Here is a 16,372-nt window from a genome sequence, read left to right on the forward strand (position 1 = left end):
CCAGCTTTACTCCATAACATATCGCCTACTCTGAGGTCATCTCTGCCTAACATATAAAGCTATGTCAAACCCAGAGCTGTTGGACATGCTACACCTAAAGAAATCCCAATCGCTCTGAGCTACATGCTCTCGGGACCTAAACCTTGTCACCACAATAAACAGGACATGCTGGAGGGATAGATTCCTGTGCTAGAGACTTCCCATACTCTGGAACAAGCTACCCATCTATCTCAAGCAAAGTTCCTCATTAGCACTGTTCAAGAAAAATCTTGATGAGTGGATGGAAAATAGGAAATACACCCCGGAATCACTTCTGTGGCTCTGCTCGACAGGGGCCCAGGAAAATAACTTTCTTTGGTAGCATAAACCAGGGAACCTTGTTGGCTAGGCTTATTTAGGCTCTTGGGCAGATAGTCTAGTACCTACCTATGAACCTTCATTCCCATTATGGTAAGAGTTGGGCAGTAGGGAGCAGGCCAATTTTTGAGATTGATGGATTGGTCTACACTTCCCCCAGAGCTCCTCCCTCCAAGGTGACACGTATAAAATCCACTGAAACTCTGACTTCCCTAGCTAGCCATTGTACTTACACATGGGCATGTGTTTGGCAGGCCTATGTCCATTGGATGTAACTCCCAGTGCTCCCCCCTAAGTCACCCATGCTCCCTTCTGTTCAAGTGCTTGAGCCTGTAATCAAACTCTGGTCTTCTGGGACATTGTCATGGCTTCATCCTTGTACACCATAAATGTGGGCCAGGGTATCTTGGTCTTATTGAAGTTGAGTAAGAGTTTTGCACACCTTGGTAGGCATCTGTAAATGTATGTAGTGCAGCATTTTGATGTGTGCAAAACTAACATCCATTTGTTTGTTGGTAAACCAGGTAGGTGGGCTAGTCCAAGGACCCATTCCAGCCATAAGTCAGAAGTACAGAAACAAAAAGAAAATAACATGAATATTCAAGAAGCATGCAAATATATAAGAACAAATACAAAATCAAATGTTTTTAAAGGGTCTTGAAACAAACATATGATTGCTGCAGATCCTTATGGTTGCTACAGAGTCTTAAGTTCAGCGAAACATTGCAGAGATAACATTAACAGTAAAACCAAAGTTGTTTACAATATTTACAGTATATATGTAAAGTCCATTTTGCATTTCAACATTTCATGAAACAAACATTTAGGATAACAATCAGGGAAATACTGTCACGCTGGAGGTAGCATGCTGTCAGAATTAAACATTTTTCTTGCTGGAGGTAGTGTGCTGTTTGATAGCAAATGGTGAGGTTAGCCATTGTCCCTGAAGCACTTACACTACGTTTCCTTGTGCAAGAGTTCACAGAAGGTCTTTCTGAACTTGGCAATAGATTCTAAGCCCCTTAATTCAGGTGGGAGTCTGTCCCATAATGCTGGGCCTAGTCAGGACTAGGCACGAAAGGAAAAGGTCATTTAGTTAAGTTCGAAAGAGAGAGATATTTGAAATGTCAATCTGCTGAAGAATCCTAATTCTGGTCTGTATTTGCCAGTTGCTTAACAACTTTGGTAGGTATTAGGATGATCACTATTAAGCGAAAGAAACAAATTGCAGCCAAGTACAGGACCTCAAACGGAAATGGTTCTCTTTATTGGATGCAACCGCATTAAACGTTAAGAGCTGTTGTCCCCCATAAAATGACATGGGACTTCTTCAGAACAAAAACCATCTGCATAGATCAGGTTTAAATATTTTTTTAATTGTTTTATTGTTTTTTAACTTTGGTTGAGTATGTGTTTGAATAAATTTAAACCTGATCTATGTAGATTTTTTTTTGTTATGAAGAAGTCCCATGTCATTTTATGGGGGACAAAAGCACTTAACGTTTAATGCGGTTGTATCCAATAAAGAGAATTGTTTCCGTTTGAGGTCCTGTCCTTGGCTGCATTTTGTTTCTTTGGAGTCTTATTGTGTGGTTATGGTTCCCTAGTCATGACCGCTATTAAGCTGCAGAGCAGTTTTTGACTCTGATGATGCACTTGTCTGACCTATTTCAAAGCAGAATGGGTATACATGGAACAGTTTGTAGGGAATGTATTGGTCATGTAGAATCTCGGGTATTCAAAGAATTTGGTAAGGCAGGTAAACTTCATTATTGCCAACAAGACATCACAATTAATTGAGAGAAAGAATTTTGTCAGATCAGTAAAATGCAATGCACAGATCTTAATGCTGTTAATAATACTTTTCATGGATTTGCCTGACAGAGGAAATTTGTCTGTTGTCCAGCAAAATGGTCCAAATTCACAATGTGATCTTTCTAGGATTTCTTCAGTAATGGGAAAAAGTTTAGAAGCATGCAGACAAGAGTTTTCCATACTGTGTAAATTAATATGGTACTTAATTTCCTTACCCTTTTTATTGAACATAGTTAAAATGTAAGCATTTCTTAAATACTTCTCTGTTTCAAATTCAAAGAATGATTTCTTTTGGAACTTCAGTGCTAGGTCTTCCTTTAACCTTAAAACTTTCATCCAGTGTAAAGCCGTGTTCTGCAGCTTTGTTGATCTTTGTCTAATTGTTTATATATCTTATTTCTTCAGTAGCAGGAAGTGCCATCAGGAGAGTGTCTTACAAAATGTTGAGCGAATGACTTTAACTGAACAGTGACATCTTGTAGCACAGATTTATTGTTCACGAGTCTCAACATATTCCATTCGTATAGAATGAATGCATTATTAATCCATCTAGAGACTAGAGTAAAGTAGGGACATGACAGCCTGACCCATAAATGACTCTTGTTGCTAGAAATAAACAGTAGATGTACTTTTTGTCAGTTTGGAGTTGAATGTCCTCTGCCTTGTCTTATCTGCAGATCCTGCTTGTTGTGCTACCATATATGGTCAGGGTTCTCATCTTATTAAGGCACTGTGCAATGGTCACTTTATTTAAAAACATCTTCAAAAGAAAGTCATTAGTAATCTTAAGTCAGTAATAAGCATCTGTCCCTCTTCTATGTCCCCATTTCATATACAGTAAGAGAGCCATTGTGACTGCAGGGAAACATACAATGTATAGCCAGGAATGCACAGGACTTAACTTTCAAGTTTAAGGAAGTAAAACTATTTACACAAATTTCCCCATCCCTGAGTTGCACATAGGCTGCTTCCTCCCCCCTGCATCTTTGTCCCTTCTCAGAGTAAAGGACCATGTTTCTTTTATGTACATATTTACAGATTCTTATGTGCTTTCATGCAGTTTTCTAACCTTTTTGGCTAGGCTTATATAGGCCCCAGGGCCAATAGCCTAGTACCTACCTATGAACCTATGCATTTAGTCACTTGTAAACATTTTATCCTTCGTACAGAATATGCTACAGAGATGTAAGGTAAACCAGTGGCAGAGCAAGCAGTTCCTTCTCTCTATTCTTACACTAACGTTTATCTGTCCCAGAAATTATGACTGCAATTTACTACTAGAAATTGCATATAGTGTTTACGACTTATTACTTATTCTGTAATATATTTTTCATGCATTACTATGTAACATACATGTTAGGAACTCTCTTCCCTCTTCTATATTATATATGTTCAGCTTTACTGGTTGCTTTATATTTGCTTATTTTCTTATTTTAGTGTATCCAGAAATTGTACTCCACAGTGATTGTCTTAGTCTTTGTAACCAATGTTGATTTGTAATTCTGTTTAAATTGTACTATGGAGCTTTTCTCCCCGGGCTTCCACTGAAAATAGACTCATACCAACTCAGACTTTCCCGGTAAACAAATGTCATATAAATAAATAATCTCTTACCTTAATACTGTGTTGTGTTATTTATTTATTTTTTTTTGGAAAAGTGCTTGTTATGATGCGAGAGGGAAATGATATATTTATATATATATATATTTTTTTTACCATGTCTTTTCTTCACTAAGGGGGAAGAGGGTCTTGTTGATCAAGTCTAGTAAGGACCAAAAATCAATTTGTCGTGTAATACACAAGATTAAGGCTGTGAGATGCTAATCATTTAGTCCTGTGCTTGTTCTCTGTTTCTCCAGTTGTACAAAGTGCACTTTTAACCAGCTCTTAACCAGAGCAGTGCTTCTGGAGTTGAGCCATGAAAACAGGAATTCCTTCCTATTAATCTTTGAATGAATAAGTACAAAACTGCATGCTAAAAGTATGATATATGAATAATGTAGAGTGAAAATATGTGAAAAGGAAATTTTTTGAAACTTCAAAACATTTAAATGCAGATCACTTTATTTACATTTTAAAGTTTCAAAACTTCGATCTTATGGTCTCGACTGTAAGAACTTTGAAGTTTTGAAACTTCAAAATTTAGAAGTAGATCCATGTGTGTGTGTGTGTGTGTGTGTGTGTGTGTGTGTGTGTGTGTGTGTCTGTGTGTATATATATATATATGTGTATATATATATATATATATATATATATATGTATAAAACATCTGAGGTGGCTTACTCGTGTATGTGTGTGTGTGTGTATATATATATATATATATATATATATATGGGTCTATATTATAACATCGAAGTCTAAAAACTTTGAATGTTATAATATTGAACCCATTCAATCAAAACACCAGAAAACCGAACAGTCAGAATAGCAAATTTTTTCCCAGGGAAAAAAAATTGCTGTTCCGACAAACATACACACAACTCAAGCACACCAAAATAAATAATCCACGCACATACACTTCACGAAACCCTACACTAAACCAGACATACACCACTAGCTACCCACTTACCTTAACCCAACCCTAACCCTAAGGTCCCTAACTGTCGCACACTCACCTTACCCGCTCCCTAACCCTAACTCACCTACCCCACCCTAACCCTCACGTCCACACAATCGCACATTCACCTGACCCGCACCCTAACCCTAACCCACAGCCAATCGCCCGCTCACCTTCATTTGCACACTTACCTTAACTCGGTCCGTAACCTTCACTCCACAGTCGAGGAGTTAGCGAAGCTGCATAAACAGCCCACTGAATACTTTCCCTTTTTCAAGTGTTCGCTCTACTCGGTTCGATATTATAACATTCAAAGTTTTTAGACTTCAATGTTATAATATAGACCTATATATATATATATATATATATATATATATATATATATATATTTTTTTTTTTTTTTTTTTAACCTGAATCATGTGTTAACCCTGTTTATGTTTGACAATATGTTGTCCGTAACTTGATTATGACAGAATACCATCTCACGCTTTTAGTGCTGTTTTCATTTACATTCATTGAGGACATATAGGTGAAGCTTGTACCTCTGTCCTCGAGCTTTTAGAATTAAAATGCCTAGTATTGCTCTTAGAACAATTCCTCACCATGTATATCTCTTATTGAAGGTATAATGTTTCTCAGAATGATGTGGTAGTTTTGAAGAAACAAAAAAGACTTCTGTCTGGTTAGGTTGCTGATGCTTTTTATGCTTTGTTGTAGCGAGTGATTGCTCGTAAGATTCCATGAGTGCCTGACATCATTGTTCAGCTTCATTGTATTTGTGGCTCACAGTTACGATAGAATATTGTGGCCTTTTTGTGTTGATTACACTGAATCCTGTCTTTTTTGTGGATTGCATCTTATGAGGTAAAATGAAGCTGCTTTACATGGTGTCTTAAAACATGAGTTTCTAGAGACTATATGCTGACTTGTTAAATATAGATATTCATCATCAGTATTATTGTTGTCTTATTTATGTGCATTTATTTTAATTTGTTTGCTGATTCACACAGAACCTTTTTCAGACATAGCATGGGTTCAGCCAAAAACAGAAATAAAATATAGTTGTAGAAGTATGACAAAATACCAGATTAGGTTTGCTCATCAACCAGCACATGTTTAGCAGGTGGGAGAAAAAAAGGAGTGTAAAGAAAAAAAAACATGCAAGGGGAGAATATCCAGACTGAACACAGGCAATGACCAGAGATCAGGATTGAAGTCTGGACTCTGGAGCTGTGAAGCAGGCATTTTAGCTGCTGTACTTCTGACGCAGAAACAATATTTACTATATGTGCATAGTTTGAATGATTCACAGCAGTTTCATTTCAGTCTTATTGACATTTATTTTTTTAAATCTTCTCTATATGATATGTGATAGCTGTGTGCTAGTTTAAAAATTAGTATTTATTTATCTGAATATGTTAACTAGGGACATAGAGACCCCATTTCAATGGAGACGTGGGGAGAAAAATTCCAAAACAGCACATACGCACAAAAAACAGTGTATAGTAGTTATAGCATAGCATAGGCTCCAAACGAAATGAACAAAGTATAAAGAGTACAAGGAAACTATACAGTGAGTTATATAACATAATAGTCAATAATAGTTTCAGAATGCTACATGCCTTTCTAAAGGACTGTACATAGCAAACGAGTGAGTGAAGTGTTTAGTACTGGGCAGATACAATACTGGAGTAGTTACTGTGTGTTTGTAATATTGTTAGAAGCTCTAGAAAAACATTTTGCTTTGTAGATCAGTCATTTTGTAATGCAGAAGTGCCCAAAATATTAAGTGGAATGGAAAGAAATGTCATTGTCATTTGAGGGGTGTCTTGTCAGTTTTTTGCATTTTGAAATTTATTTTCTGTCTCTTTCTCATTCCATTGTAGGTTTTGTGGGTGAGAATGCTCAGCCTATTTCAGAAAGCAACATTGGAAACAGGATGCTTCAGAGTATGGGTTGGAGTCCTGGTATGGGATTAGGACCAGATGGAAAAGGGATTTCTGAACCAGTCCGAGCAATGCAGAGACCAAAAGGAATGGGACTTGGATTTAGTTGACAACAAAGGAGTTCCTCGTTGTCTGCTCATAAATCTGGAGTGATTCGGGTAATGACCACAGTTGTGTTCTGGTGTCTTCAGTCATTCTCACTTAAAAGAACATCAGGCATCCCTCTATAGATACATAGACCCTTGAAGATGGACAAAATTAGCTTAATTAAGTTTCATCGTTTACAAGTGCCTGATGTTCTATCCTCAGCCATTGCTGGTGCTAACATACAGACAAAACTGGATGGACAATTGTAATCACTGCAGCTTGCTTTGCAGAAGTGTATTAACATCAGTTTAGTTCACTGTCATTTTTAAATTGTGTCTCATGGACCCATTGTACAGAAACTGCAAGCACAATCCATTTGCATATGGTATTGTAAGTAACTTGTCAGGGAGTGGTGTGGCATGCATCTTGGAGAGATTCATTATATAAGAGGCTAGATGTCCCCACTTCTGATCATGTTTGTAGAAAAATGACATTAATAAGTGTGCCAGGCTGCTTCTGTTATAAGTCTTTACACATTCTACTAGAGTTTGTAGGTGATATCACCTCATCCCACAAGTATGACTGTGCCTTTGTGGACACCAGATAATTTACATAAGAAAGAACGCATTTTTAGAATGTGAAAGCACATTGAACAAGAGTTTGGTCAAGATATGGAGCCTGAAACCACACAGAGTGTACAAGACTTGAAGTTCACAGATATTGTTAACGGGTGCTATCCAAGCCCATGACTGTCAGTCATGTTGTTAAGAAACTTGCTGAAGTTTCCGTGGAGGTAAATACTTTGTTTTATGTAAAACAGAAGGAGAATGTCTTCATTTCTTAGCCAAATTATCTGTAGGTAGTATAGATAACATTTCATGTCTCCAGTGAAAGCAAGCCATTGATCATGTAGAGCTTACCTGATCAACAAAATGAATAAATCAGTAAATTAGTTATGGTCTTGTTATGCTTGCTGCTGTTTTGGAAAGATGACCCATATTTTGTTATAGTGAACATGTAAACACCAAATTATTTCCACTTCAAACATGGAGGCAGCTGGGAAGATTTTCAAGAATTCAGCAATCTTTGGTTCATGTTTTTGTGACGGAAAAAGAAAATGAAATTTCTAGGTCTTTCACTTCTAAAGATTGGATCCTCTCTTTCAGCAGTAATTCATATATTTTAACTAGAAAATTTTAGTCATGACCCACGTCTGACATCAGTCCTTTAAAAATGAACAAATATTTTCTTTTCTGTTGCATTGTTTAACTTTACTTAATGAGACATTATTGACCAAATTTCTGTAAATTATATGCACTTTCTAAGTAGCTAAGATGTCTTGCACAATGATAGGATAGCGGTCCATTTATCCTGCTAGACATGTCACTTTAACAGCAGAGATGTGATGTAGTTTGCCATACTACTTACATCTGTTTTACAGCTGTCTGGTACCTCAGAATTCCTTTGGCTTACACGCCATAGCCTCTTGAAGAGCTGTTGTACATTTTAGATGCTTTCATGCGAACTGGTTGAAGATGATAACTCTGCTGTCAAGTTGTTTGGAATTGTGAGTAGCTACCTTCTTCTCTATAATCCTTTCAGTTTCACATTTTTTGTGGTAGGATGCAAATGCCTTTTACTAGCATACAACTTTAAACATATAACCAGAACTAAAACCGTTAAGTCACAGCATACTCCCAGCAACCAAATTGGGTAGGGTGATTATATGGCTTTGTTTTGCAGATAGCACATTGTCTCTTTAGCCATTATTAGTACTCTTGGTCTCAACTTCAGACTTCTTTACTCAGGGGAAGCTTTCATCCCATCTGAGTTCATGCTCACATTATTTTTTCCATAAGCAGTAAGACTGCAAAGGAAATGCTTAGAAGTTTGGACTTGCTGCAAAAATAGGATATTGAAGCTGTAGCAGTCGGTGGCAACAGTCATGCCACCTTTTGTGTCAGCAAGCTTCACACATCAGTTCTTATTATCCCTTCATAGTCTGAACTTCTCACTTGTGGAATAGAAAGCCTTTCTTAGTCTCTGTGGCCTAATTTGTGGAAGAGTACAGGTTTTTGGCATGACAGCTGCAGAGTGAACTTATTGTATATTTCACCTCTTCATTTTCAGGAGGTTAGGTATTATAGTGTGTTTTCTTGTATTTGTCTGTTTCCCAAAGAAGCTTTTTAATGGCCTTGCCTCTTTCCTTCTTACATGAGGAGGAAAAAAAGGGTACTTTGACCTTGTATCGATGCACTTGTGTGTGTACATTTCCCGACATGAGCCACCATGTCTGGAATATTTTGCTCTGTTTCAGATCAAACCCATAACATAGGCAATTGTAATGAGTTGTTCTTCAGTGGACTTGCAAATGTAAAGAAAAACATAGAGAAATGGAGGAGTGATTGCTCCATTTTCAAAGGTAAGTTCTTTTAGCTCATCACCTCAGGAAAGTCTCTCTCTCTTGTTATTTTGCTTCCACTGACCCTTTCCCCCACCCTCCATCTGTGAGCACTGTGACTGGCTGCTCCAGCACTACATTGCTTCTGATCTCTTTAGTAGCTCATCTACCATCCTTAAAATAGTTTTTTTACCTTTGTGGAAGATGGTTTAATTTCCTGGAGAGCATAAGTTTATAGATTTTTTTAAACTGCTGTTGATGGTTGTCAGGTAGAGGAGATGAAAGACAAATAAACCATTAAAATATCTTCTATACTCTCTATCAAGCCATGGACCTTTCTTATTGGGGCACAATATATAGTGGATGTCAGTAGGAATGTCTCAAGAAATAGGGTCCATGGCATGACAGCCTGTATGGATGATAGCTTATGTTGCCTAAGGTCTATGTATATGTCCTAGGTATTCAACCTCTCCCCATTCTGGTTTAAGGGCTTGGCTGTTGAGTATCATGGGTTCTGTTAGGAGATGCATAGGAGCACTCAAAATGCATGCCACTATATCCAACAAAGGAGAACATGCTGAAGCTACTTGCCTTTTCCACCTCAAGTGACCCTTCCAAAAATGAGGAACCATTCCTGAAACTTTTGCCATTTGTGTTTCCCAAAGATGCCTTGCGTCTACAGTGACAAACAATCCAACCTTCTATAGGCATGTATATGCTAGCTGCTTCTAGGACCCTGACATTCTTTCTCTCTCTCTTTGCCCATCTGTCTCTCCTGAATGTTAAGTTCCTTCTAGTGGCCAGGGGGGAGTGGGTACTACTTTGATCCACCAGGCATAGCAGCTGTCACAGCTAGGTAGTTTTTGAGGAATGGCCTTTCCAAGTCTACTGGATGTAGTGTGTAGAGCTTTTTAGTGGAGAGTAGAACTATGGGCTTGGGGAATTCTCCTTTCTGATATGGTTGGTCTCCTTCATCTCTTCCCAACCACTGCAGATAAACTAGACAATTAACTTGATTGTGGACATTTGAAAACAAATCTGCTGACAGGTGATGGTGTGATCTTTCCTGGCAGCAGCAGCACTTGTTCTTTAGAATATTGCATACCTGTTATAAAGGCTTCATAGACATGCAGTGTCCATTTTGGCTTTGACGCCAGTTGCTGTTTGTAACACTGCTGGCACTAGTGTCCTTATTTCAGATAGACCCTTTTTAACACCATCATTAAATGTGACAGCTCCAAATGAGCAATGTCTTGCATTAGCTTATCACAGAAATGGTACTGGGGAGTTTATTTGTAGCACCACACTACAAGGGATGGCTTTATGTAGCTCTTTAGTTGTAGGGTCTGCCTATCTTCTTATCTGATTAGCATAAGCAGTTTCTACAGATTAGCATCAGTCCTGTTTCTAGTGCACTGGAAGATATGGGTGCTGGTGAGCTGACTGTTTTGGAGGAAATCCCAGGAATGCAGTTCTTGGAACTAGGGACTCTAGGGTCTGCAGGTATGTGTGTAAATTTCATGCTTTCTAACTGGAGTAATGGATGCATGGAAATGAGCACTCACACTGGATTCAGTACAGCAGTCATTACACAGTGCTTTTCAGTCAACAGAGATTGTTACAGGATGAGTTGCCTTTGTTTGGAGCAGTTTGGGCCTTCAGGATCACCTTGCATTGCTCTAGTCAGCCTCCATAGGAGCAGCCCCTGAAACTCATAAGATTAGCTTTTGCCTGGTTAATCACCTCTAGAGAGAGGAGAGCTGAGCTACACTGCTCTTTTGAGATATGGTCAACAGCCTCAGGTTCTGCAGGTGATAAGGCCTACTTCCAAATTTGGCTGGAGCTGTATATCTATAACCTTACTGTACATCTTTGATCTAGTTACTGTATCAGCAGATAACCTACTGTTTCACTCATTACCTTAAGAAAAAAAAATGTGTCTTTGTAGCTGCACCTCTGCCATGCAAAAGTTGTGTGGATCTGCCCAGAATTATCAGATTTCTTGATTTGCCTGATATAGGAGCGCATGTTATGGTACACTGAACACATGATGTTGAGTATTAAGGTTGTCAATGTTTTTTCGAAGTAGTGTTAGTATAGCTTATTTCTATCCTTTCCACAGATGCAGCCCACCTAAGTAACACTGGCATATCTGAGAAACTTCCTCACAACCTTTTCCTGGTATGGCTTGGACTCAGGCTTCCCTGGCATTTTGGTATAGCTGACTATCCCCTTTTCCGAAAGGATTACCACCTCAGGTACTGCATTGCCTTTTAGTTAAAGTTTCCTTTTCCTTTCCTTGACGATGTGGATCTTTCAGGACTTTTCAGTTTTGCAAGGAACCCTAACCACTTATATTTTGAGAAAAGAAAAGGTTTCCCTCTTTATCTGATATGAGAACATTGCACTACTACATCTGTTTGCAGTCCCATTGACTGCTTACACAAAAGCTAAAGAAAATGGACGTTCTGTTAGTTCCTTAAGTCATTGCTTGTTGTAATGTTGGGGATTGTCTTGGCCTACATAAAAGAAATCTGTTACTTTTGGACTGTCATTCATTATGAAGGGTCCTGCATTAAAGGCCGTTCCCTCTGGAATCTTTGATATCATGAAGATTCTTCATATATCTTTCATCATGTGAGTAGCAGTACATGCCCTTTGACATCTGTAAGAAGTTCTCTTAATAGTCTTAAGATGTACATCATGATCCCATGCAGCACAATGCAAATAACAGGATGATCTCTGTCATCACTGTGCACTCAGTCTGTATTTAATTGTGTACCTTTTATTCATTTTCTTTATTTTACCTTTCTTAATTTTTGCACCCATTTCTTGTGCAACATTTGCAGCAGAACTGAATTGCAAGACTAGCTTACTATTAGAAAAATATGTGTTATTGCCACAGAATGTCTGATACTGCAGGCATTCAGTAAATGAGCTTTGGCTGTTACCAGTAGCATTTTCTTGTGCAGCCTTATAGTTTAAATGATAGTGATAAACAGGTGGGTCTAGAATTTCAAGGGGCATGTGTTTTTCTTTATAGGTCAGAGACTTCTGTGCATGTAGGTAGGCAGCTATGATGTTTGCAAATTGGCAGTAGCATTGTAGCTAAAGGAGATAAAATTAGCAAATGAGGCCTCTAAACAGTATCTGTAAGAGCTAAGTACCACTGGAAATACTCCAGTTTTGTTCAAAATCCTTTCTCCTTTTTGGCAAAGTGAAGAGTAGTGTACTGTTGCCAGCAGTCTCATATGTTTAAGCAGAAATAACAGAGTTCAAGAGCCTCATGTCCCCGCATCTTTACTGTTGTGTGTGCCAAAGGTAAATGCAGTGTGTAACAGTGAATGAAAAATAATTGAATGGATATTAAACAATCATTATTTCTGTTGACTTTTTTAATGAAGCGTAATCTTAACGATCAGAGTACCACTTACATTGTCCAGAGAATGCAAGTTTAAAAGATTATTGCCTGTTTGCAAAATGCCAGCTACTGACTTACCTTGTTTAAAGAAATAGCATAGACAGTGCGAGATGTTTTATTCAACCAGTAGTTCTTCTTAGGTTTTTATACTTGACAGCATTGAAATGACTGTCTTAAGTTATATTATCCAAGATCTGTTCTGTTTATGTATTTTGCACATCTCCCGAGGTCTTTTCAGTGTTAATTATTTTCTCTAAAGACTCATACAACATCATAGTCATTGGTTGAGGATTTGTGGTTCAGATATTGTTTGGACATTGTCTACAACATTTGCCACCTGTTTGCCTCTTTTTTTCTCTATAAAGCTGGGTAACATTTCTAGCAGTAAATTCCTAAATCAGGATCATATACTAAAATTTTAGAGTGCACACACAAATTTAGTAGTTATTCTGTTAACGTGTGATTAGCATTACTTATGGTTAAGATTTTTTCTTCATTTCACATGTCTAGTTCTGTGTTTTAGGAAGTACTGTGCAAGTCTGTTGAACGTGGACTTTCATTAAAAAAAAAAACGGTGTTATTAATCGGAAGACATGGTTGGTTGTAACTGTGTAGGAGTGTTTTATATTGATAAATGAAACAAAAAGAATAATAAATGCAAATCTGAAATCCTTTCATTTCTGTTGTCTTTCTATTTCTCAGTTCTTGTATTTACATGACACAGTACTATATAATTTTGATAATGGTAAGACTTGTAGTTTAGGTTGTCCACTCTTGCTATATAGCAGGTGACTTATTTTTGCTAATTTGTTTTGAAACAACATGTTTGTTTTTCAGATCCTCTCCAATAAAGTTGCACTGCCTTCCCTTTGATATTTACTTCTCTCTAGTGTTTAAATAGTTTAGATGTCAAGCCTTTTTCTGATAACTTTATATTATTTTTGGAAGCTGAATAAAAAGAGAGAGAGTAAGAGAGCGAGAGACAGAGAGAGAGAATTATTCCAGTAGTCTGTTGTTTCATATACACATTTAAAAAATCTTTTCTCAACAGTTTTGTTTTAACTATTACTGCTATGAGACAGTAATTTGTATTTTACTGATCTGTGCACCCTATTTTCAGAACCCTCCCAAGACAACATTTTGTTTCATCTAGCCAATTTTTTTTATATATAGTTTCATAGGCATGAACATTATTATAGGGATTATAGTATTTAATACTTTGATATATGTTGGATGTGGTGCTGCGGTAGCATTGTCGCCTCACAGTAAGGCCGCTATCCGGTTCGATTCTCAGCTAGAGCGTCTTCTGCGTGGAGATATGTGTGAATGGGCATACATTCGTTGAAGGTTGTGCATCAGGGCTGGTAACTCGGCACGTAAAATCAACTACCAATCATTAGCGGACCGGAGTTCCACTGTGGTGACCCCTAACCGGGAAAAGCCGAAAGACACAAACAAACAAATATATATATGTTGGATGGACATGTTGAATGGCATTTTCCAATTGATGATAGCATCTTGGATACCTATAGTTTTAATTTTTTGTTGTAGCATGTTACATAATAGAAGTCACATATTAGCAGTTCCAGACATACTTAGAATGTCTACATTATCCATAGTTCAACCACTGCAATTAGCAGGGAGGTTAGGGGATAAAGAAACCTTATTAGTAGGGGGCCTTATATCCATTATGAATCACCATAAATTGAGTATAAAACAGTTTCTTAAAGGGAACATGTTTATAACTGCAAAATTTCTTTCTAGATTTTATTGGTTTTAAGGTCCTGACCTAATTTCGACCAGAAAGTAGAGTAAAGATACGTATTTATATATGTTCCTTTCATCCAACTGATTTAAATACAAATACTCTTTGGGTAACAAAATGACTGATGGTCTGGGATTTCATTTCTAAAATACAAAAACACTAACTGGGTAAAGAATAGATATAACATTACCAGAAGACTACCTACCCATGAGAAGTATTGATATTAAATTGTAAAAATTGGAAATTGTTTTTTAGACAAAAGTATAGTTAACAGATATGAAGTATTGTAAGAGTTTGAAAATATTACTTCATTACAGAAATGAAGTAAATTTTACTATACTTACTATATTTAAACTTGACTTTCAAGGTCTTCCACGTAATACTTCTTATTGTGGTAAGAATGGTTGTGTGTTTGAGTTAGCTTATAGGAACAGGGGAGCCCTCACTGGGGGTGGAGAAACCTATGTACAGCTTTAATCTTAAATGGTAGCATGAAATTTATGATGCTCATGGCATAAGAGGAATGATGGCCATATTAACCCATTGGAAAGTGTTCTTTGGATGTAGGAGTTGCTTGTTACTGTGCATGTGTGTATGTGTATATATATATATATATATATATATATATATATATATATATATATGTATATATATGTGTGTGTGTGTGTGTGTGTGTGTGTGTATATATATATATATATATATATATATATATATATATATATATATATATACATACATACACACACACACATATATACATATATTTTTTTTTCAATATTTTTTCTTTTTCTTTTACAATTATATATGACACAAAAAACAATTTGATCTTTACAACATGACCATAGGAGTATGTTATACATTAGTGTTAATACCATAAGGTGTAGGTCATACAACACAATTATTTACACAGATGCTTTCACCATTAGCTCAATTGTTATACAAAACAACAGGTAGAATCTTAATACCCAAACTGTGATTAGTCTGTCAAATCCTGTATGAGTTTCTAGGTTCCATTAAGGTGTATTCTTAAGTTGCTATCTGGTTGATTATGCTAATATATTAAAGGTTTGTTCCCAGATTTCTCTGGACTTCATGTTTTGGTTTCTTTTATCCATTACTATTTTGTGAGCTAAGAGATGTTTTATGGCTATTTGTTTAAAACCCTCCCAAGATATATTCAATGGATCTAGCCATTTGAGAGCCATATATAATTTCATTAGTAGAAAAATTATTAAGAGTGTATCTGCTTGTTTTTTGGGAATGTTAGTTGGAAGAATGTGTAATAAGGCAAATTCCCATGTTAATGTTGAAGTTTGGTAACCCATCTTTTGTAACTGTACTTTGAGAGAATTCCATAATTTGTACACATATTTGCAACTCCAAAATACATGCAATAGGTCAGCTGTCTGGTCCTTGCAGTGTGGGCATAGTGGTGACCTTGATGTATTGAACTTGTGGAGGATTGCAGGTGTGAAGTAAGCGTTATTATTGATCATTAGCTGCATGTAAGCTATTTTTTAAGTGGTATGATCTTCAGTGTTAAGCTGATTGCTTGTGTTATTTGTTGGTCATCTATGGAAGGTTTTCGTTTTCTCCAGTAGTTGGAAAAGAGAAGCTCCTTCTGGAATTTAATCTCGCTTATCATTTTATATGAATTAGTAAGAGTTTTTCTTGTTGAAAGAATATTTTTCCAAAGCAAATCGCAAGTTTCTGTGTCAGTATTGGATATAGTAGTGGTTTGGAGGTAACTGGAACACAGTTCTTTGATTTGTCTTAGTATTATTATGTAAGATTTGGAAAGATTTAAGTTAGTCCTAATTTCCTGTATTGTGCAATTCCGATATGGGAAGATATCTTGGATTGTTTTGTCTTTTAGATGTGGAAAGCATTCTAAGTCTAGCATTTTGTTATTTATTTTTAGGTTTGGGTTTTTATGGAGAGATTGTAGTATTGTTATGACTTGTCCAAGGTTCAAAGATTGAAACAGTTTTTGTGTTATGTTGATAGAGTCTTTTAAGTGATC

The 16,372-nt window shown here is 36.8% G+C and overlaps 1 protein-coding gene across 1 annotated transcript in view; it reads left to right on the forward strand.

Moving 5' to 3' along the window:
* GPATCH2 (G-patch domain containing 2) overlaps window positions 1-13,261 on the forward strand; it is a 1,961,709-nt gene extending 1,948,448 nt beyond the window's left edge. Inside the window, exon 10 of the mRNA XM_044059062.1 lies at window positions 6,616-13,261. Within this exon, the coding sequence (XP_043914997.1) occupies window positions 6,616-6,785 (170 nt within the window). The 3' untranslated portion in view covers window positions 6,786-13,261. The remainder of the gene's footprint in view (window positions 1-6,615) is intronic.
* The last annotated feature ends 3,111 nt before the right edge of the window (window positions 13,262-16,372 follow it).

Source organism: Protopterus annectens, chromosome 17.part0, assembly GCF_019279795.1.
Source record: "Protopterus annectens isolate FY-2018-M chromosome 17.part0, PAN1.0, whole genome shotgun sequence".
In the NCBI taxonomy this organism is placed as follows: domain Eukaryota; kingdom Metazoa; phylum Chordata; order Ceratodontiformes; family Protopteridae; genus Protopterus; species Protopterus annectens.